Source organism: Nicotiana tabacum, chromosome 8 (assembly GCF_000715075.1).
Source record: "Nicotiana tabacum cultivar K326 chromosome 8, ASM71507v2, whole genome shotgun sequence".
Classification (NCBI taxonomy): Eukaryota; Viridiplantae; Streptophyta; class Magnoliopsida; order Solanales; family Solanaceae; genus Nicotiana; species Nicotiana tabacum.
The window spans coordinates 71,753,288-71,778,333 of record NC_134087.1 but is presented as its reverse complement, the minus strand read 5'-3'; the positions used below and the strand labels follow the sequence as shown (position 1 = coordinate 71,778,333).

At 37.4% G+C, this 25,046-nt stretch overlaps 1 protein-coding gene across 2 annotated transcripts; it reads right to left on the bottom strand.

Moving 5' to 3' along the window:
* Nucleotides 1-4,674: 4,674 nt before the first annotated feature.
* On the bottom strand, nt 4,675-11,147 carry LOC107765805 (peroxisomal membrane protein PMP22). 2 transcript variants are annotated; one of them, XM_016584504.2, is made up of 7 exons: nt 10,870-11,147; nt 10,629-10,727; nt 10,357-10,458; nt 9,894-9,969; nt 5,319-5,389; nt 5,135-5,224; nt 4,675-5,001 (listed from the first exon to the last, which is right to left on the bottom strand). In XM_016584504.2, the coding sequence occupies exons 1-7, from the start codon at nt 10,939-10,941 to the stop codon at nt 4,960-4,962; spliced, it is 552 nt and encodes a 183-aa protein (XP_016439990.1). In that variant the 5' UTR covers nt 10,942-11,147; the 3' UTR covers nt 4,675-4,959. The 2 variants fall into 2 exon arrangements, with proteins under 2 accessions (XP_016439990.1, XP_016439989.1); XM_016584503.2 differs by having other exon boundaries at nt 5,139-5,224.
* Nucleotides 11,148-25,046: the final 13,899 nt, after the last annotated feature.

Genomic DNA, 25,046 nt, shown 5'->3' with positions numbered 1-25,046 from the left:
TAACAATATCGTCGACGATCATTTTATGTCGGTTCCATTATTACCCAATAAAGACATAACTTATTGAGATCTCTTTATCTCATTAACCTGAGCCTCTCCCATGAGGTTTGATGAAGTGTTATGTCGTGGTGCTCTTCTAGGGCACTTGCCTCCTTATTATGACTATTTTGAATATTTGCCCCTCTCCTTCTTTAAGGAGTTTTATCTTTGGAACCGATTGGTCTGTTACGCTTCATGTGTGCCATAGACTCTGTCCCTCATGGACTTTATTCTATTTGGAGCATTAGCATCTGAAATATGATATTTAGCTTTGGGTCAGCAAATGCGTCTGGCAATAATTTGTAAATGAATTATCACTTGAACATCACGTTTATATTTTCTTGTACGAGGATCTATATGTATTCATAATAATTCATTTGACGTATCACTTTCTCAGCTGCTCATTTTCTCCCCCTAATGTTGGGATCACCAATACATTTCCCAACCATCTTTGGGAACTCATCTTTGTGCATTTTGGTGGCATAATTAAATCATATAGCACATCCATATTTCTATATAGAAATTATTTGGTTCCTGACCTTGAACCGATTGTGATAGGGAGAAATGTTAGATGCGTACAAGTGCTGCTGTATATTAAATAATACATCTCATACCAAATTTCGTTTTTGGGAGTTTTGTTCTCATAACCAATGATTTAGCTATAATTGGAGGCATACAATTTCTGCTAAACCAACTTGGATTTAAACCGGTATTATTAAGATAAATCATCATAATTTATATTCTGGAATTGTGCTCTAATAACTTGAGCAAGCAATCTTGCAAAAACAAACTGCAAGTTGATAACAAATGTACATGTGACCATAGAATAGATGCATCTATTAAAATCATATAATAGTAAATGGTCTACATGGCAGGTGACTGGGCCCATATATATCACCTTTTATTCCTTCCAAAAATAAAGGGATTCAATCCCAACCTTTAAGTGGTATATCATGAGAATAAGCAGCGCAAGATAATTCTTGAAGAAACTTTTATTACTTCAATATATGCCAATATAATTCTCAATAAATTTTTCGCATCATAATTGAACTGAGATGGTCAACTGGTCATGCCAATTAATATTTGTTTTAGTAAACCTCTAGTTTACTTGTGGCATATGATTCCAGCATCATGCTTATATTTTTGTGTAGTACAAATAGAAAGAAGATCAGGTAACCTTTCATATTTATCCGGTATGATTATAGAAATATGAAGATATTCAATCTTTCTTTCATTTATAGTCTCAATATGCCAACCACTTTGACTTATACATTTGAAACTCAAAAAGTTTCTTTTGAGACTTTACAATATCAATATCATGAATAATTTTATTCATCCGGGTAGTAACAAATTAATTTATTCGGAGCTCTTAACAACTTTTGTACTACAAGATCTTTTATCATACCATTCATATGGTAAATTTCTCCTTCAAGTAGAAAATTATATCATAATAAATTGGCATGGTTAAAATCATCATAAGCAAAATCATTTCTTGTTTTAATTTTGCCTTTAATAACTTTTTATAAGGCATGACAAAATAACTTTTGGCGTATCACATGTACACGACCAATGATATATTCATGTAACCACATAATAATATTTATTTTCTTTATTTCACTCAAACCTCCCTTAGAGGTGAGTTGTGTGGTATTCATATAATCATGAATTGCATGTCTTTATTCATTGTTTTTATCATATATTGTCACATTCAACTTTAGGTTTGCATTCTCAATGCTTATCACAAGTCACATTCTCTTCAAGGAATGGATCATAATCAGCGACGTGCTTTATTATTTTCATACCAATTTGATGGTAAACATTGTCTTTACATTTTGAAGGACTATTTTGAGAACCCTTATTGTTCTTCTTTTATAATCATAGTGATAATTATTATTATTTTGATATTTGGAACGCCCACGTTCATTGTTCAACCACTTGTCTTCATTGAAACTTATTATGCACTGCTATCACATTCACTTCAAGAATGGAGCAAATCAAGTGGGACAATTTTCACGCCTTTTCATGAAAAAAATATTATTTTTCTTTAGTCATCATTATATCATCAATATGGTACATTGGGACTCAAACCCAATGTCTTACCAATATAAAGGCATGTTAGGCCATAATAAATTGGGACTCAAACCCAACTCTTATCATTATGGAGTATCAGGACTTGATCCCGATGTCTTACCCTCAATCAATGGCATAATAGGCTAAACAATATTGAGATTCATTCTCAAGCTTTAATTTCAATCACATGCCAAGAAAGTTATACACAACTAATTTGCAACTTAGCAAATCAAATTTGCTTTCTTAAATAAGTGCACAAATCTCAAATCAGCGTAAAGCTTTATTAATTATTTGTAGCATCTATATGAAATACAACCGTTTGTAGTCAGAATATTTCTTCTAAATTCTATTAGAGTTTAAAAGGATCATAAAATCATTGTCATAATATTTATTGAGTCTCTCTAAAAAATATTGTTGTTTTCGGGGTATACCCTACCTATTGGATTTGATTTAACGCCATGACTTTCCTTCACTCAATTCAACCAAGCAATTAGTGAATAAATTTATCAAAAGTACACCTAACATATATATAGTACTAATACATAAATTCAGCATTTATATTACCTGAAAAGTGACATTATAGGTAATAACTTACCAGTTGTAGCTTGTGCATCATTCATATAAAATACTTAAAAATGATAAGTCAGTAGCAAGCATCAAGTAGGTCATGGATACTCAAAAATACCTCTTCTAGTAGTCATACTAATCATTGTTTGCTTTCAAATGATACGACCATAAATTATGAAGTAAACTTTCTCAATAACTGGTTTGTTTTCCAAATTTCAAAGAAGTAATTAATCAACCTAGATAAAGATGTGAAGTATTTCTTATTTTCTTCAAGATGATTTATGCTTTTAATCAGTATGGCCAATTTTTTTTTATTCTTTTTTGTTTGGTACTATATGCAAGTGTAAAAATCCAAAAGGAAAAAAAATATTCATCCAAGTAAAAGAAAATGTTAAAGCGGCAGGACAGATTGAAGATAGTTAACACACAAATATGCATAGACAATTTATATAAAATATTCTTGGTTACCATGACATGCATCATATCAACAATTAACTGCTACTATGATTTTCACATATAGAACTTCGAAAATTTTATTCCATTCATGTGATATAAAAGATGTAATATTAATATGTGCTTATGCAATACATGTGTAGTACGAAATTGTGTGCATATAAGATTTTAGAGGAATGACAAGTATAAGATAATCATACCTTCTTACATTTCATTACTTACCATATGTAATTTCTCTTTACATTTAACCATGTGATGATATGTATAGCTTCTAATTGTAATCTTTCCAGATGTAGGAAAATTTTTGTAGATATATATACAATTGGTTAGAGACTCATGCTGATAACATGTTATGAAATAAAAGCAATTTAGTAAAACATGAACAAGAAGATGGCGCGACTTAGGATCAAGTACCTTGGATCGGTTATGCAGGGGATCGGGGAGATTGACGAGGATGTCACACACCGTATAGGGGTGGGGTGGATGAAGTGGAGGTTAGCGTCGGGAGTCTTGTGTGACAAGAAAGTGCCACCGTTACTAAAAGGTAAGTTTTATAGAGCAGTGGTTAGGCCTGCCATGTTATATGGAACTGAATGTTGGCCGGTAAAGAACTCACACATCCAGAAGATGAAAGTAGCAGAGATGAGGATGTTGAGGTGGATGTGCGGGCATACAAGGATGGATAAGATTAGGAATGAAGATATTCGAGAGAAGGTGGGTGTGGCCCCCATGGAGGACAAGATGCGGGAAGTAAGACTCAGATGGTTCGGGCACATTCAGAGGAGGAGCACTGATGCACCGGTGAGGAGGTGTGAGCGACTGGCTGTAGTGGGCACGCGGAGAGGTAGAGGAAGACCTAAGAAGTATTGGGGAGAGGTGATCAGACAGGACATGGCGCGACTTAGGATTACTGAGGACATGGCCCTTGATAGGGAATTATGGAGGTCGAGCATTAAGGTTGTAGGTTAGGGGAGAGTGAATATTTCTACAGCACAATAGAGGGAGACTATCCAGTTAGGAGTCAGACTAGGAATGTCATTGGTCGTCTATTGATGCAGGGCTTTCCCTTCTAGTTGTACTATACCAACCATCTATTTCGTATTTCGTATTTTGTATCCTGTATTCCATATTTCATATCTCTTATATATTATTGTTGTTATTGTTGTTATTTTTATTATGCATTTTTATGGCACTAATATATCATCTCCTATTGCTTTTTTGAGCCGAGGGTCTCCTGAAAACAGCCTCTCTACCCTTCGGGGTAGGGGTAAGGTCTGCGTACATATTACCCTCCCCAGACCCCACTTGTGGGATTATACTGGGTCGTTGTTGTTGTTGTTGTATGAACAAGAAATAAAAACAATTTAGTAAAACATGAACAAGAAATAGAGATAGAGAGAAGGAAAGAGATTTTCTTCTTCAATTGTGTGTATTTTCCTATCTATTACAAGACCTTTATATAGGCATGAAAAGTGAAAAAAATATGTCATTGAACATAGAAAATATGTTATTGAACATGTCATTAACTATTTGAGAAAAAGATCATGGAGAAAGAGTAGATATCCACCATATTTTGATAACTCTGAATAAGTTCAGAATGAAATCATGCTGCAATACATATACCATAGTTTCCAAGCAAACTTCTCTCACAAGAAACATAGGAAAAGTTTAACATAATGTAGTTGTCTCATCAAAGTTAGTCAAAACTTTGAAATTGAAGAATCTACTGAACACAACTAATATGACCGTGAAAGTTAAAACTCAATCCTTAACTACTGGCAAAGGGGAGGAAATGCATATGAACCCTTCATCAGCTTGATTTAGTCCTTCTTAGCTGTTACTGATCTTGCCTTCAAGTTCAAGAAAATCGCCCTAATATAATAAGAGAGAAAAATATTAGTACTAATATAATAATATTGACCGATCGACATGAATGCAAAACTTCCATTGCTTGAAGGTGAAACATATCAGAACCACCAAATAGGGGAGGGAAAAATATACGTACTGACCAGCATGAAGCAATAAAGTTGTGGAACAGAACACGTAACTGCAGGGGCATGTACTGATAGTTGATCCAGCCAACTATTGGCCAAAACTGCATATAATCACACCTTTAGTTTTACCAATTTGCTATGACACTGCATTTTTTCTTGTGAAAAAAGATTGATAATTAATTCATTATATCCTACCTTCCACGCAGTTAGCTGTATAGAGGGATAGTCCTTTCGAACCTTGTTTTTGACAAGACCCCATGGCCTCCCTGTGATACAACAAGTTAGTACCAACATTATTGACAGTGTGAATGGACAATTCCATGACTATTTTTCTGCTTCAGTTATGAGCTGGTTTTTATCCTTGTTATGCATAAACTACTTATTTAAGGAAACAAATGGATTCTGCAAGTATTAGTTTTCTTGGTTTCCTTGTATTAATCTCCGGATTCAAATTTGCTTTTCTTATTTCTCGGAAGATACCTCATTTTCAGATATTAACAAGCAAAAGGCACAATACTACAAACCAAGACTGACTTTGCACAAAGAGATAATGATCTATTAATGATTTCCAGTTGCATATTGATAACATCAGTAGTTTAGTTCTTTCGTTTTCCAGTGACATGTTTGAAATTCCATAAATACTCATCTGGTGTGATGACCCAAAAAGTCATCACTTGTTTTAAAACGAAATTCAGTGTTTTGAGGTCTTAAAAATCTCTTTTAGCATCACTTCGATTTGCGTGCGCAGTCCGGACGCGTAGCCGAAAAGCCTAGATGTAAAAATCTGTGAAAAATGATAAATATTGACCGTAAAATGAGCTAATTTGACTTCGGTCAACATTTTGGGTAAACGAACCCGGACCCGTGATTTGACGGTCCCGGAGGGTCCGTAGGAAAATATGGGATTTGGGCGTATGCCCGGAATCGAATTCCGAGGTCCCAAGCCCGAGAAATGAATTTTCAAAGAAAATTATTTTCTGAAATTGTTTAAAGAAATTTGAAATGAAATTTGATTAGAACATGATGGTATCGGACCCGTATTTTGGTTCCGGCGCCCGGTACAGGTTTTATATATGATTTAAGACATTTTTGTAAAATTTGGTGAAAAACGGATGTCATTTGACATGATTCGGACCTAAATTGCTAAAGTTGATGTTTTAAGAAGTTTGAGAAAAAAATCCTTTGATTTTGAGGTTTAATCCGTTGTTATTGAGGTTATTTTGGCGATTTGATCGCACAGATAAGTTCGTATGATGTTGTTGAGTTAGTACGTGTGTTTGGTTAGGAGCCCCGAGGGCTCGGGTGTGTTTCGAGAAGTTTTGAACTTGAGAAAATTGCAGAAAACAACAGATCTGGTGTTCTGATACTTTCTTCTTCGCGTTAGCGGGAGAACCCACGCGAACGCGATGCATTAATTTTGTCGAAGGAAAATCCTTCTACGCGAACGCGTAGCTCAGGTCGCGAATGCGAGGCAGTGGGGGTTATCCCTTCGTGAACGCGGGCCTGGCCACGCGAATGCGAAGACCTGGGCAAGGGTGGGGCAATTACCCTATGCGAACGCGACCCCTTGGACGCGAACGAGAGGGCTCGAGGGGTTAAAGCTCCGCGAACGCGAGCCCGTTTACGCGAACGCAAAGGCTTATCCAGCCTGACCCATCGCGAACGCGAAGGGTCTGTCGCGATCGCGAAGCGCATTTTTCGCCCAGTGATTTTAAAAGACCAAAAACAGAACAAATACGGGATTTTATAAAAATTTCACAAACTTCTTCTTCTCCAAAGCTCTTAGGCGATTTTTGAAGCATTTCTTCACCATAATCTCTTGGGTAAGTAATCTTTAACTTGTTTTCTTCCATTTTCATCAACACCCACTAGATTTCTAGGCCTAAAACATGTGATTAAGGTTAGAAAATTAGGGATTTGGGTAGAATTAGGGCTTTTTGATTATTTATGATTTAGACCTCGTTTTGGGGTCGGATTTGAAAACAAATTATATATTCGGGCTCGTGGGTGAATGGGTGATCGGGTTTTGGTCCGAACCTCGTATTTTGACCAAGCGAGCCCGGGGTCAATTTTTGAATTTTTGGGAAGAATGATTGGAAAGCTATAATTAAGCATTGGAATTGGATTGTTTAGCATTTATTGATGTTATTAAATCGATTATGTATAGATTCGATTGGGTTGGAGCCAAATTTGAAAGGAAAAGCGGTGTTTGAGGCTTGAGTTGGCCGTGGAAGTTTGAGGTAAGTGTCCGGTCTAACCCTAGCTTGAGGGATTAGGAATTGTGTCCTATTTGCTAATTGCTTCTTGTAGAGTACGACGTATAGGCATGATGACGAGTATCTATACGTTGGTGTCGAGCATGACCGTGAGTCTTAAATTGATATATGTTGTGTTCCTAAATGATTCTACGGATGCTTTAATTGATGATTCTCGATATTGGGCAAGGATTTAGTTTATTTTCGTGGAACTTATTTATGATTGAGTATCAGTATTAATTGAGCTGAGTAGAAGTTGAGTTAAGATTGGTTATAGTTGATTCTCCCTTGCCAGGATGTTTGTTTTGATATTATTGTTCCCTTGTCGGGAAGTTATTATACTATTTTGTTCCCTTGCTGGGAAGTTATTATATTGCTTTGTTCCCTTGCCGGGATTTCTTTGTGCTTTTGTATTGGCATGAAATGGGATCGGGTGGTACGCCTACCACAAGATTTAATGAAATAGGAGCGGGTGGTACGCCTACCACGAGATTTAATGAAATGGGAGCGTGTGGTACGCCTACCATAAGATTTAATAAAATGGGAGCGGGTGGTACGCCTACCACGAGATTTGATGAAATGGGAGCGGGTGGTACGCCTACCACAAGATTTACTGAAATGGGAGCGGGTGGTACGCCTACCACGAGATACGAGAAATGGGATCGGGTTGCATGCCTGCAACAAGATGTGAACCGAAAATGAAGTCTGCCATTGTTTTCTCTATTCTTGTTAGAAGTAAATTTTGGCTTCTTTATAATTTTCTTGATATTTTATTTTTATCTGTTATTTCCCTCGAAACATGTTTCCTCCTTCCCAACTTTTATTGCTTGTATCAGTTTATTTCCCGCCATGTATATATATAACTGCACAGGTTTATCTGGAGTCTGGTCCTAGCCTCGTCACTACCTTGTCGGGGTTAGGCCAAGCACTTACCAGCACATGGGGTCGGTTGTGCTGATACTACACTCTGCACTCTGTGCAGATACCGGAGCAGCACTTGGTCAGCAGCAGTAGGGGAGCCAGCCTTCAGTCCACCGAGACTCCGAGGTAGCCCTGCAGGCGTCCGCAGGCCCGGCGTCTCTTCTATCAGTATTTATGTTCTGTTATCATTTGTACTCGAAACAGACTATGTTCTTTTCTTTCAAACACTTATTTGTAGTACTCATAGTTAGTCCGTGAATGTTGTGACACCAGTTTCTGGGTAGAGACACATGTGGAGTTTCTTATTATTTTGGTTCATTTTATCTAAGTCTTCCGCTTAATCTCATATTCCGCTGTTATTTAAATATTTATCGCTCGTTAATGTATGTTATAAAAAGGATTAAAACAAAAGAGTTAAGACTTTCTAATTTTGTGGCTTGCCTAGCTTCTACGAGTTGGCGCCATCACGACTCTCGAGGGTTGGAATCCGGGTCGTGACATCTGGTCATAATTATCTCATATGCATCCACGAAAAGATGAAAGGAGTAGATGACTTCTGCATGTAGGGTAAAAAAACACTTGGAAAAAGAGAAATGATTCAACAAAATGTCAAAAGAAGTCACTGGGAGGGGAATATGTGTTTTTTGATGTCACAGATGGAAAAGACTTTAGTCTTGCAATAGACTGGATTTCATCTTAATTAGTTTCATGCTTTGTTAGACAAAGCTCCGATCTCAAAGTTGTTATCTGCAGAAGGAAGATAATTGATCTAGAGCCTATCAAGGCATTCTCTATTGCATGTGTTACTACAGACAGAGTACTAGGATTGCTGGAATATTCATCTATTAAGTGACAAAGAGTAACAAGATTTGACAAGGAGAAAGGGTTGGCCCTGAATTTATTGTTGCCTTTTTCTTATTCAGCTTACTTTGACAAGCAAGCTTTAATCAAACAGTCATGCAGCTAAGAAAAATTCCTCTTGATCTGCAGCGATATTCCAAGGAAATCAATTGTAGTATGGACAATCGATTGGTATGCAGTAGTGACCGTAAATAAGAGAGTGAAACTTCTCATGTTGGGAGCTAATAAATTCTCTGCTGCATTTCATGTCTATTTACAATTAATTTGTGCTATGCTTTTGAAAAATATAATGTATACTAGTTTCGGGAGACAAGATAAAGAGCAAAAGTTATCCTAATTGAACTCAGGAAACATCTAAAACTTCTTGCCCTCCCCTCCCTTGTTTCATCATCGCTTAGACTTCAGGGAAGTCTATTCCCTTTCCCCTGCAACAAAATCGCTCTAACTTTTTCTACTACAATTCCAAATAAGTATGGCCATTTTTGCAGGCTAAGTTAGTCAGAGGTTAGCGCTAAGAGAAAAAACTCAAGCCCCACAGCCCCAACCAAGCGCCATTTCGTCTAAAGAGAATGTTAAACAAGTGCCATTTTTTCATGCCTCTGCAGAGAAAGATCAATTATCTCCTAAAGATACTATTAGTCTAGTTAGCTTCTATAAAAACCGGATAGATACAGTATTCCAGTTAAAATCAATTTTCAGTTTTTAAAAAAAAATGAATATGGATCGGCCATACCTTCAACGATCAAGCCATAGTACATCATAAAAAAGAAGTTGTTCCAAGGAGATGAGGTCAACTGTTCCAACAAAACCTAAAAGGATAAAAGATAAACTATTGATGTAATTAGTAACTTATTTATTACCATAAGCATAAGAGTTGCATTGCAAAAGATAAAAATTAGAAAACAAGAGTGCAACAAAATAGGGCAGGCCGGTGCACTAAGCTTCCGCTATGTGCGGGGTCCGTGTAGGGCCGGACCATAAGGGTCTATTTTACACCCAAAAACCCTGCATTTCTGCAAAAAGTTGTTTCCATGACTCGAACCCGTAACTTACTGGTCACATGACAACAACTTTATCAGTTACGCCAGAAGTGCAACAGTTATCATAAAACACAGAAGCTAAGCTGCCTATCTTTAGATTCTACAAACTGAACACTCAGCTTGAAAAAAATTGGAACTTTGAGAGAAAAGTCTAACCTTTTTAGCAACTGTTGTATTACCCTTCTTTCCTTGAAAAATCACATCCATCAATTTATGCAGGAAATGCCCAAATGGTCCTGAATATGCAAATCCATAGAGCTGTATCCGCAAATTTTAAACAAATAGAACAGAGAAAAAAATCAATTATCAGACAACCAAAAACATTAAATTACCACCATAAATAACCTACAAAAACTATCAATAAATAACACAATGATCTCCCAATCAAGATTAGGGGGCCTTAAATTATAATAGAAATAAACTAGTACCATTAGAAGAAGTATTCTTTTGACTTGAAGCCTTTTGACCCCAGATATCTTCTGAGCAATTACATCACTGCTCCCAACTAAAACTCCAGCAGTGATTGCCTAAGGTTAAAATGAAAATAAAAATTTACATCAAACAGAGAAATCATAAACTCAAATTGAGCATCAAGAAAAAAAAAAGGAAAGGTAAGGTCGGACATGTTAATATGAAATTATACAAAAAAAAAATAAAAAAATATAGGACCTTGGTTCTAAGAGGATGGAGTTGCAGTTGAGTTAGATATTTTTTCCAAGCTTCTTTAACAATTTCAGACATGATTCTGAGCTTCAAAGAATCCAAAAGATGAATCAACAAATACCGTTGACTGAAATTTAGCCTCTTTTTTCTTTAAATCACAGCTCAACAATCTTCCTTCTCTATATAGTTAGTTGCCATTAGTATGTGAGTCATTCTTTATTTATGATTTTCGTTTTGCACATTTCGTGGAAGCCTCCATTCATTTACTTGAACATCTCAGACCCATTCTTCTCATCTTCTGAGTCTTTCTTTAAATAATAAAATAAACGGGATGATGGAGGGAATTTTCATTTTGCACTGTACATCTTACTTTCGGTCCTTATTTTCTTATTTTTCCTTTTTCAGTGTTATGCCTTAAGTGCAAAATTTTGTTAAACTATCCCATCACTTTAACTTGGAAAATAGTGGAAGTAAGGGCTGGTTTGAATTGACAAATTTTTTTTTTTGTATGCTAAGTAGTTGACTAGTTTACCAATTAGTTTTATTAAAATAAAAACAGAATGTAACTGAAAGTAGAAGTAAAATGCAAGAATTTAAAGATACCCATATTTTTATACTGGTTTGGATTCAATGTGAATCCCACTCCAGTCCCCTTGGGTTGCAAGGGTGTTCTCTCTTCAAAGTTCCTTGAATAATTTGTACAATTGTGTTTATCTCCAAACACCAACTCACTTTTGAATCTAAGTACGCTCGTGATATTTTCGATACAATGCTTCACCAAATTTTTCTCTCTTTCTTCTTTCTATTGATTACACAATAAACTTTGCTAAGATTACAATGCTTGTTTAGAGTAGAACAAAGAGTATGAAGTTGGTATGATCAAAGTATATGATTCTTCCTTGATAATCTGCATTATATACTTGAACTTTGGCTTGACGTATTTTTGGCAAACTGTTGAGAGATTTGTGATCCCAAGGGACTTGATTCTTGGAGTTGAATATGTTATGATTCATTTCAAGAATAAGTGTGGGCTTCCATAGGCGGTCCATGACTGCCTTGTCTTTTCCTTCTTGAAAGAAGATCACCTATAATTGGTCCTTAAGTTGTTCCTTGATCCATGGAATTGATAGCCTTCCTTTTTGACACATATCTTCAGCAATTAGAGTAGGCATAAGTTTAGTCCAGATCTCCTTAGATCGTGGTCCTTCCTTCTTTATACTCCATTATTTAGGTTGTTGTATCTTTTACATATCTCTTTAATCTTGGGCCTTCTTTTCTTGCTTCTGTTGACAGGTCTTTGCATTCTTTCTTTTACTTCTTCCTTTCTTGTCTTCGTTCGTACATCATTGATAGACTTGCTCGCATCCTTATTTACATCTCAAGTGATCCTGCAAACAATAATATTTTATTTTAACCATTCAAATCTAAATCTAACAATCTCCTCCTTTTTGATGATGACAAAATAACATATATAAAAGCAGTTTACTTCCCTGTTTAGTCGACTCCCTCCAAGTCATAATCGACTCCTTAGCTGACTCCCTCTCAACAAAACAATACTTTATGAATACTTGTATTCGAGTCCCTCTCAATAGGACAGTCATAAAAAAATGTTGCTACTTGTCTACGTGTACGGTAAACTCATTTCTCCCCCTTTTGGCATCAGCAAAAAGGATTATAACACTATGCAAACATAGAAAAAAGCATGCAGATAGAAATATTGCAAGCAAATTACGCAAACATAAATGCAGTGATAGGCATGCAAAGATAGTAAGTGTTCTACAAAAAAAACATCCAGTGACTAGCGAACCAGTCCAGAATAGCAAAAAAAATGTCTTAAACATCCATCCATTCACAACTAACGATGCAGAAAATTAGTGGGAGTATTGCAAATAGCCTCCTTCAGACGATCAAAGCTAGCATTCATTGAAACAAATACCACATCGATCCTGTCATGCACCACCTAGAAAGTTTGATTGAATTCTCTGCTAACTTGAGAATCTTGACCCTTATCGTTGATACATCTAACCCTATCTCCTTGGAGATGATATGATTGTCCCTAATGGTTGATTGAGTTAAGGCAAGAAGATCCTTGATGATGGTCAGCTTGTTGTCAATAGCAGTCAATTTCTCCACAAGTTCGGGATCACTCACACCAAGATGAGAACCAAATGCTTTGGCTTTGGATTCAGTCTGAACAACCTTAATCTCTCCTTCCTTCTTCTTTACCCAGGTACCCTTAGCACAAAAATACCCCATATTGGCAAAAGCTCTAGAGTTGTAAGACTTGGTGACAAAGACAAAGGGGTAATTGGAAATAGAGATGTTATGGGCGTCTAGGAGTTGAGTGATAACCATACCATAAGGAAGACTAGTGGGGTCATCAGCACTTTCAATCATAAAATTTATGAACCAAGAAGACAGTTTGATTTTAAGCTTGGTCACTAGACAATAAACAAGAAAAGTATCTCGTTGAGAGAAGGTGGAAAATGAACCGGCGCGAGGAAGAAGGGTTGTTGCTACAATGTGAGTGAGGATCCGAGTTTCAAAACTAATATCACTTGGGCCTAACTAGTTAGGAATGGAATCAGAGGGAGACTTGGCTATACAACGCTTTGCTTGATCAAAAGGTAATTTTAAAATCTTCAAGCCGTGGTATTTTGAAAAGTATAGAAAAACCAGAACACTTACATTGAAAAATTGAGTCAAACAGGGCACAATCTAGAACAATGTGCTTTCCTAGAACTAAATATTCCAACTTATCAGGCTTGTTAGAATAGAGATTAGCATAAAACATCCTTACTAGGGACTCATAGACTTTAGGAGGCGGTAGAGAGAGGAAGTTTGATCAACCTTGGAATTCGAAAAGCTCTATTACCTTACAGTTGAGGACTTCCATGTCATTCAGATTGATCACTTTGCCATGGGCAGTAGGCTTCTCCTTGAGGATAATGAAGGAGACTCCATTTGTAGTATCCTAGAAATTGATGTCTGGCTCTAGAGAGCTTGAGAGGTCTAATTTGAATTTCTTAAGGGTGACAGATTCAGGAGATTCTTCCATGGGTCATTTTCCAAGGGCCTTCTCATTCATACGGTGAGTGTTGTGTGAGAGCTCTGCCTGAGAGGAGGCAAAGCCTTCAGAATAATCGGAACCTAAATCTACTGGTTTTGGGGGTTGAGAAGAGGGTTTTGCCCTGGAATGAGTGCTTTTTCGAGTGGAGACAGAGGGATTTTTTGAGTTTTTTCACCATTGAAAAGTTTTGGAGAAAGGTTTCTGAGTGATAGGATCGATGAATGAAGAATGGTAGTGATCAAGAGGGTTAAAAGGAACGGATTTGGCGGTTGAGTACAGAAAAGGAAAAGGCATCAGTGAAAGGACATGATGATTGATTTTTCTTCCTAGAGAGTTGTGACTAATGGAAAAGTGTGAGAAAACGGAGGTGCATAATTAATGATCTATTACACATAAAAGGAAAAATTAGCCATATAAAGAATTAAAAGTAACACATAAGTCCTAATTTTTGAAATTAAGCAAAACAATGCCAAGTAATTCTCTCAAAGTACAGAATCTATCTTCAAGCAAGGGCTTTGTAAATATATCTGTTAATTGATCAATAGTGCTAACAAACATCAATTCTATATCTCCCTTAATGACATGATCTATGATGAAGTGATGCTTAATATCTATATGCTTTGCTCTAGAATGATGCACGGGGTTCTTTGAAAGACATATAGCACTAGAACTATCACAAATATTTGAATAGGTTTAAAAGATAATTCATAGTCACCCAGTTGATGAGAAATCCAGAGTAATTAAGCACAACATTGTCCAATATCAATATACTCTGCCTCCGTTGTGGACAGTGCTACTAAGACTTGTTTCTTGTTGTTCCAGGATATTAATGTCTTTCCCAGTAATTGACATATTCCACTGGTGCTTTTCCTGTCTTTTTTATCTCCTGCAAGATCAGCATCTGAAAAACTTTCAAGGTTAAAATTGTTAAATCGTAGATACCATAGTTAATAAGAAATAGTTCTGATAAGATAACGAATTATCCGTTTTATTAATGTCAGATACTATTCCTTAGGAGCTGACTGAAACCTTCCATACTTACACACACTGAACATGATATCTGGTCGACTAGTAGTTAAATAAAGTAAGGAGCCAATCATCCCATGATATTTTGTTTCATCTACTGAATTTCCCATCTCATATTTGTCAAGACTTATTGAAGGACTCATTGATGTACCAATTGGTTTAGCATTGCTTATGCGGAATTTTTAATCAATTCCTTTGTATACTTGTCTGACATATAAAAGTTCCCTTCTCAGATTGTTGAATTTGAAATCCAAAGAAAAATGTGAGTTCTCCCATCATACCCATTTCGAACTCACTCTGCATGAGATTAGAAAATTCCTTGCATATGAGAGAGTTAGCATTTCCAAAAATAATATCATCAACATAGACATGGATAATAAGATTAACTGCATAGGATCTTTTGATAAATAATGTAGTATCTACTTTACCTCTTGTGAAGCCACGATCGGTTAGGAATGAACTAAACATTTCGTACCAGGCTCGAGGAGCTTGTTTAAGTCCATACAAGGCTTTAGGAAACTTCATGGTAAAGCAATTGTGAGTTTTCAAAACCAGGAGGTTGTTTTTCATATACCTCCTCATCAATAAAGCCATTTAAGAAAGCATTTTTAACATCCATTTGAAAAAGTTTAAAACCTTTCAAAGATGTATATGCAAGAAGAATATGAATTGATTCTAACCGGGCTACTGGAGCAAAGATTTCATCATAGTCGACTCCTTTCTGTTGTGAGTAGCCTTGGGCCACTAAGCTAGCTTCGTTCCTGATTACCTTTCCATCCTCGTTCAACTTATTCCTAAATACCCATTTTGTTCCAACAATTGTAGCATTTGTTGGCTTAGGCACTAGTTCTCATACTTGATTTTTATCGAATTGATCATGTTCATCCTGCATATCTTGCACCCAACTTGAATCCTTTAAGGTTTCATCAACTTCTTCAGTTCGATTTGAGAGATAAGTGCAATGTTTACCTTTTTCTTGAGTGCTCCACTGGTTTTCATTCCTTCGTTTGGGTCTCCTATGATAAACTTCTGTGGGTATTATGGTTCACCTCTCCATTCATTTGGTCGCATTTCAACTACTGAAGTAGTCGACTCGTTTTGTGATTTAGTATGATTGCTAATAGGTTCACCAGTCGACTCTATGACTTTGTTTGTACTATCAATCTACTTTTGTAACTTGTTTGTCTGTAATACTTCTTGACTGATATCTTCATCACTTGCAATGATTCCTTTCTCGGCCATAGTATTATTATCATTAAATATAACATGCACTAATTCTTCTACAGATAGAGTACGTTTGTTGTAAACTCTAAAAGATCTACTGCTAATAGAATAACCGAGAAAAATACCTTCACCGCTCGTTGGATCAAACTTCCCATGGTTGTCCTTACCATTTTTATGAATAAAATATTTGCTTCCAAACGGATGAAATTAGCCTATATTAGGCCTTTTACCTTTCCATAGTTCATATGGAGTTTTCTTCAGGATAGATCTTACGAGACATCTGTTGAGGATTTGACATGTTGTGCTGACTGCTTCTGCCCAAAAATAATTTGCCAATAAATGTTCTAATATCACTGTTCTGACCATATCTTGCAGAGTTCTATTCTTGCGTTTAACTATCCTATTCTGTTGGGGTGATCTTGGGACTGAGAAATTGTGAGTATATCCTTGATTGTTGCAGAATTCTTCAAAGGCTCTGTTTTCAGATTCTCCTCCATGATCACTTTGTATGGTCGAGATGAGGTACCCTTTTTTTTCTTTTAATTCTTTTGTAGAAAATCTCAAAAAATTTCAAAGCTTCATCTTTATGAGATAAGAAAATTACCCATGTAAAACATGAGTAATTATCAACAATAACAAAAGCATATCTTTTACCTCAAATGCTTGCAGTTCTAGTAGGTCCAAACAATTCCATATGAATTAATTGTAGGGGCTTGGTTGTGGACACAATGTCTTTGGCTTTGAAAGAGTTTCTGGTTTGTTTGCCAAGCTGGCATACATCACATACATGATTTTTAGAGAAATTGAGTTTGCGCTGGCCAATAACTAGATCATATTTGGAGAGTTTGTCAATCAAATACATACTTGCATGGCAAAGTTTTTTATGTCATAGCCATAGATCATTAGATATGGATGCTAAACAAATACGACCATCTAGTTTTTCAATCCCGTCTAGAATGTATACATTTTCATATCTTTTTCCTGGCAGAATGATTTTACTTGACTCATCTTCAATGGCACAACATGTTTTCTTGAATTTGACTTCATATCCAGAATCACACAGTTGACTTATGCTCAAGAGATTATAGTTGAGTCCATCCACAAGGTATACTTCAGTAATGTCACAATTGTTGCTGAATGGAACTGTGCCGGTACCAACGATCTTCCCTTTTGAATTATCACCAAATTTGATATTTCCTCCATTTATTTTTGTGACTTCTTTGAATAGATTTTTGTCACCCATCATGTGACTAGAACATGCACTGTCGAAATATCATTTTCCTTTGCGACTCTTCTATGGTGTTCTTGCAAAATAGAATTATCACCTTCTTTTAGGTACCCAAACTTGTTTGGGTCCTTATTGGTTAGTTCTACTAGGATCATGATTATTTTTGGGTTTATAAATCCATCTTGAAATATTAGATTTATGAAATCTACAAAAAGAATATTTATGCTTAGCCTTGTTACAGTAATGGCACACAGCGATTGATCCAATTTTTGATCTACCACCAGTGTCAGTACCTGTGGACTCAGTTATGACGGGTATTTTTCCAGTTAACTTGTAAGTCGCTTGGTTAAACTTGACAGAACTGTGACTGGTAGATTTGTGCATGTCATTAAGTTACAATTGCAATTCCTGAACCTCATCTTGAAGAACATCTCTTTCGATTTCGCATACTTCAAGTTTGAGTTCCCAGTCCTTCTTTTCCCTATTGAGTCTCTTTAATTCATTTAGCATTTTTTGAGACTCATTTAGGGTAAGATCAAGAATATCCTACAATTCATTACATTTATCATAGTTATAGGTTCTTACCTCACTTGTTTCGCCTCGTGCCATGAAGCAATTTTCAGTATCTTCTTTGCAGTCATCACCTGATGTATCTTCCCCAATCCAGCAATCAGAATATTTGTTCATATCATTTTTCAAAAATGTGATGACCCAAAATGTCATCTTTAAATTAAATAATTATCTTGGTATTTTAAGACCTTGAAAAGTGCTATCAATAATTCCTCAACTTACGTGCGCAGTCCGTATAATTTTTCAAAATGTTTTTATGTAAAAAATGGATTAAATTGTGAATTAGAGCTTTAAAAGTCAACTGAGTTGACTTCGGTTAACATTTTGAGCAAACGAACCTAGATCCAAGTTTTGACCATTCTGGTAGTTCTGTATCATGATTTGGGACTTGTTCATATGCTCGAAATCGAATTCGGAGGTCCCTAGATCAAATTATCTCCATTTAACGGAATCTAGAAATCTAAGGCTATAGATTTCTTAAGTTTGACCGGAGATTTGACTTTTGAGCAAACAACCCCGAATTGGAATTTTGATGATTCCAATAGCTTCGTATGGTAATTTTGGATTTAGGTGCATGTTCGGATTTGGATTTGGAAGTCTGTAGGATAATTCGGTGCACTTTGGCAAAAGTTGGAAAATAGAAGATTTTTAGAAAGTTTGACCGAGGGTTGACTTTTTGATATCGAGGTCGGAATCCAGTTTTGAAAATTTTTATAGCTTTGTTATTTTATTTATGACTTGTGTGCAAAATTTGAAGTCAATCAGATTTGATTTGAAAGGTTTTTGCATCGAATATAGAAGTTGGACGTTCCTAGTTTCATTAGGCTTGAATTGGGGTGTAATTCGTGGTTTTAGCGTTACTTGATGTGATTTGAGGTCTCAACTAAGTTCTTATGATGTTTTAGGACTGGTTGATGTATTTTGTTGAGGTCCCGAGGGCCTCGGGTGGATTTCGAAAGGTTAACAAATCGATTTAGACTTGAAGAAAAGTTGCTGCATTTATTTTCACAGCAGCATGAACAGTAGCCGTGAACAGTGCCCCTGAATATTAGCACGCGTAAACAGTGCCGTGAACAGTAGAGTGAACAGTAACACGCATGAACAGTAACCTGAAAATTCTAGACAATGTAAAGGATGAGCAGTCCGGTTTTCCTCATTTTTTGGACTTCCAAGCTCGGATTTTGGGCAATTTTGAGCGAGAAGTTACGGGAATTCTTGGGGTAAGTGTTCTTGACTCTCTTGTGATTATATTCCATGAATAAATCTTCATTTTTGGCTTTAGATTATTGATATTTGAAGAGAAATGGAGGAATTTTCTAAAATTCCATAAAAATAAATTTTCAAGATTTGAACATCGATTCAGAGTCGGATTTGAGTAAAATTAGTATGGTTGAACTCGTAATTGAATTGGTTGTTACACTTTGTAAGTTTTGTCGTATTCCGAGACGTGGGACCCACGGGCAATTTTTGGGTTAATTTCGGATTTTGTTGGAAAAATTAGTATTTTCATATGGAATTAATTCCTAGAATATGTATTGAATGAATCGAGTTAATTTTGACTAGATTCGGGACGCTTGGAGGCCGATTTGAGCGGAAAAGGCATTGCGGAGTAAGATTTTGCTCGGATTGAGGTAAGTAATAGTTATAAATTTGGTCCTGAGGGTATGAAACCCCGGACATTGTGTCGTATAACTATTTTGGAGGTGACGCACATGCTAGGTGACGGGCGTGTAGGCGTGCACCGTAGGGATTGTGATTTGATCCGTCCTGCGAGATTGTGGAATTAATTGGCCTACTATTTAATACATGTTCCCTCTATTTTCATATAAATTAATTGTACTTCATGTTAAAAATCATGTTTATGCCTTATGTGATCACTGTTGATTCATGCGAGGTCGTGTACTTGCTAAATTAGCTGCTAAATTGCTGATTTGTACTCAGTCATAGCTTTTCTTGCTTATTATGCCTCCGTCTCTTACTGTTTATTGTTGATACATGATATTACTTTTGTTTGGGCTGTTTATATGATTTTTGAGAGCCCGAGAGACTGGAGAGATTAATGACTAAGTAAGGCCGAGGGCCTAGTTGTGAGGTTATTGATACTATAGCACGTGAGTTGTCTGTGCATCACGTGAGTTGCCCGTGCGGATCCAGATATTGATACTATAGCACGTGAGTTGTCCATGCGGATCCAGATATTATATTATAGCACGTGAATTGTCCGTGCAGATTATAGCGCTTGGGCTGAAAGAGCCCTTCCAGGAGTCTGCACTCCCCCAGTAAGCGCAGGTATATGATAGCACGTGAGTTGTCCGTGCAGTTTATAGAGCTTGGGCTGAAGGAGCCCCTCCGGAGTCTGTACACCCCTAGTGAGTGCAGATACCTATTGAGTATGATTATTGAGGGCTGAGAGCCGAGTGATTGAGCTATTGAGATGAGTTGAGTGACTGTTGCCTTGAGAGGCCATATTTGTTTTCATTTAATTGCTACACTTAGTTGCTATTTGTCCTTGTCGTACATATTTTTGGAATATTTGATATCTGGTTTATTTGAGTATGCACTGATGAGACTTAAACTGTTAAATTGAAAGTATGACTACTCTTATTTGAAAATTATTGAGATAACTATATTTGCATAGCTCGTCACTACTTCTCAGTTCCTTATTTATTTCTGTTACTTACTGAGTTGGTGTACTCACGTTACCCCCTATACCTCGTGTACAGATCTAGACACTTATGGTCACTGCGGTTGCTGATTGAGGAGTCAGACTCAGGAGACTATTGAGGTAGCTACATGGCATTCGCTGACCTTGACTCTCCTTTCCTTTCATGTTGTATTGTTCTATATTTCCAGACAGTGTTTTATCAGTCGGATGTTGTTATCATTTATATGTTCATGCACTCAGTGACACCGGGTTTTGGGGATAGATTGTTTAGTACTTTTGGAGTTATATTATGTTCTAAAGGGTTTTATTTAATATTAACTGATTCAGCCTTTATTTAAAAGTTTTATTGTGTTGAGATGTTGAGTTGAGGCTTACCTTGTACCACGATAGGCGCCATCACGACAGGTGAGATTTTGGGTCGTGGCAAAAATAGTCATGAAACATAGGTTTACCATTTCTTCATGTTCTAAGCTATCTTCATCGCTTCGGCTTCAGAAGGATTTATTTCTACTGAACCCTCTAGAAACTTTTCTTTTAAGATCCGAACATTCAGCTTGAACATGACCATACCTTCCATATTAAAAACTTTTTCCATCATTTTTGTCTTGTTCATTGTATTGTCTGGTTCTTCTAGATGACATCTTTCTCTTTTTCATATTTCTGAATCTTCTCATCAATCCATTCATATTTCTCGAAACCATGGCAATTTCTTCTTCAAGAGCCTCTGTATCATCATCAATATCGTTCTCAGATCCTATAGTTGTGTCACGACCCCGGTTCACCCTCCGTGAACCATCGTGGTGGCACCTAATCCCTACGACTAGGTAAGCCAAATTTGCGGAAGATAAACCAATTTGCGGAATAAAAATAATTTAAAACAGAAACAGAGTGATATAACAACGTTTAAAAGTGTTGCTCGGCATACACAATATAGATTCTCGAAACTAATACATTTTTCCAAAACCCGAAAACCCATGAATCACAAGCTACGAATATAATAAAATGCTCTAACTCCGGAATGTCTACATCAACAGAAAAGAGAGAAGGGATGTCACTACAAGATAGAATGGAAATGGACTCCTCGGTCTGCGGACACATCAGATATACCTCGAAGTCTCTGGAGTAGTCGCCTCGCCTCAAGGGTGCTAGGACTGAGTCGCAGTACCTGGATCTGCACATAAAAAACATGCGCAGAAAGGGCATGAGTACACCACAACGGTACTCAGTAAGTGCCAAGCCTAACCTCGGTCGGGTAGTGACGAGGAAGGTCAGGGCCCTACTGAGATAAAATAAAAATATAAGGTATGATAGTATAAGATAAGCTGTACAGTTAAAAGCTAACAATAAGAATCTAATACAAGAAAACAAGGAATTCAATAACTGAAATAGGGGCAAAACGATCACAAGGAAATAACCGGGGATCTCTCAGTATCCCGAGGATCTCTTAGTACCCTTAATATATGTCAGGGATCTTTTGGTATCCCGAGGATCTCTCGGTATCCTCAATATATGCTAGGAATCTTTTGGTATCCTGAAGATCTTTTGGTATCCTCAATACACGTGCTAGGGATCTCTCGGTATCCCGCACCTCAGCTCAAATCATAAGTACTTACAAGGGATCTCCCGAGATGTCGTCCCGTAGTCCCAAAGTAAAACACGCAACAACAACACAAGGAAATACTCATTTAAGCTTAAGCTCGTACCAAGTAAACAGGTAATTATAACCTAACATGCTTCACGTAATACAATTAAGGCAGGTTAAGCAAGCAAGCAATTAAGTCAATTAAATATGCTTTTCTAGGCTAACAACAGGCTTAAATTGCAAGTAGTAAAAGACAGGAAGAAGGAACACAATTAAAATTACTTAAAGAAAACTGGATTTTCAACAGTTAGCTCAAGTACGCACTCGTCACCTCATGTACAAGGCATTTCAATTATCAAATATACCAAGTCCTAAGGGAAAGGTCTCTCACACAAAGTTAGGCAAGCCACTTACCTCGAATCGGCTCAATAATCAACCTGAAACCATGCTCTTGCCACGAGTACTCGACTCCAAATGGCCCAAATTTATTCAATTCAATTGCATGATGTAAATAACACTTCAAGTAACTGATTCTACAAAGAAATTCTAAGCTAATACACAAAATTAGGTAAAATAACCAAAACACCCCTCAGACCCACATCTTGGAATTGGGTAAAATCTATATTTTCAGAATTCTCATACTCTCACGAGTTCATGCATACCAAAATTATCCAAATCTAAGGTCAAATTCCCAATCAAAAGTCGAATTCTAGGTCTAAAAACTTTCTTCCAACTTTTCCCCAATTTTCATCTTCAATCTGAATTTAAATGATGAAACTAACTATAGATTGATGGAATATAACTAGAAAGGGTTAAAGAATTGTTACCCAATAATCTCCTCTTCAATTTCATCCCAAAATCGCCCTCTCCCGAGGTCCAAATCGAATGTCCAACTTTTGAAACTAAACCCTCGATATTTCATATTTCTGCCCAGCTATTACTACATATGCGGTCAAGGGACCGCATCTGCGGTCCCGCTTTTGCGGACCAATGGTCGCATCTGCGACCTTTCACATAAGACTAGTTTCCACTTTTGCGGTCTCGCTGGTGCGATACCCTTCACGCACCTGTGGCTCCTGCTGGACCTCCCCAATTCTGCTTCTGCGATCTCTCCTCCGCTTCTGAGGCTCCGCACCTGTGGAACCCAACCACAGGTGCGGTTATGACAGATATCAGCAGCTTCAGCTGCTACAAACCACTTCCAATTCTTCCGACAACCATCCGAAATCATCTCGAGGTCCCCGGGACCTCAAACAAAAGCACCAACAAGTCTAATACCACTATCCAAACTTACACCAATCCTAAAAACACCTAAAACAACATCGAAACAACGAATCAACCATGGATTCAAGCGTAAAAATCCCAAAACTCTAAAAATATGCTTTCGATAAAAAAATCTATCAAACCTCATCCGAATGACCCTAAATTTCGTACACACGTCACATTCAACACTACGGAGCTACTCCAACTTCCGGAATCCCATTCTGACCCTCGGATCAAAATCTCACTATCTAACCAGAAACTTTAAAATTCGACCTTTCGGTATTTCAAGCATAAATTAGCTACGGACCTCCAAAACACAATCTGAACATGCTCCTAACCCGAAATCACCCCACGGAGCTAACAGAACCATCGGAATTCAATTCCAAGGCCGTCTTCACACTATTTTGACTACGGTCAACTTTCCAACACTTAAGCTCTTATTTAGGGACTAAGTGTCCCAAAACTTTCCGAAACTCAAAACCGAACATCCCGGCAAATCAAAATAGCAAAAATAAACACGGGGAAAGCAGTTAATAGGGTATCGGGGCGTAAATTCTTAAGACGACCGGCCGGGTCGTCACATCCTCCTACACTTAAACATTTGTTCGTCCTCGAACGAGCAAGGAGACATACCTGAAGTAGTGAAAAGATGAGGGTAACGGCTGTGCATATCCTGCTCGGTCTCCTAGGTTGCCTCATCGACCGGCTGACCCCGCCACTGAACCTTCATTGATGCAATGTTCTTTGACCTCAGCTTTCTAACCTACATATCCAATATTGTCACTGGCTCCTCAACATAGGATAGATCCTTGTCCAACTGGACTAAACTAAAATCCAACATGTGCGACGGATCACCTTGATACCTCCGGAGCATCGAGACATAAAATACCGAATGAACTCCTGCCAAGCTGGGAGGTAAGGCAAGCTCATAAGCAACCTTCCCAACACGCCTCAATATCTCAAAAGGGCTAATGAACCTCGGACTCAACTTTTCCTTCTTCCCAAATCTCATAACGCCCTTCATAGGCGAAACCCGAAGCAGAACCCGCTCTCCAACCATATAGGAAACATTATGAACCTTCCGGTCCGCATAGCTCTTCTGTCTGGACTGGGCTGTATGGAGTCTATCCTGAATCACCTTGACCTTCTCCAAGGCATCCTGAACCAACTCTGTGCCTAATAATCTAGCCTCACCCCGCTCAAACCAATCCACCAAGGATCTACACCGCCTACCATAAAAAGCCTTATATGGTGTCATCTGAATGCCACACACGCACGGAGCATATCCTCAAGAATCTAAATAGTGAGCTCGGACTGTCCGTCTATCTGAGGGTGAAATGTTGTACTCAACTCCACCTGAGTACCCTACTCATGCTGAACGGCTCTCCAGAACCGTGATGTGAACTGAGTACCTCTATCTGAAATGATGGAAACCAGAATACCATGCGGACGAAGAATCTCCCGGATATAGATCTCCGCCAACCGCTCCAGGGAATAAGTAGTACACACAGGAATAAAGTGAGTGGACTTGGTTAGCCGATCCACAATCACCCAA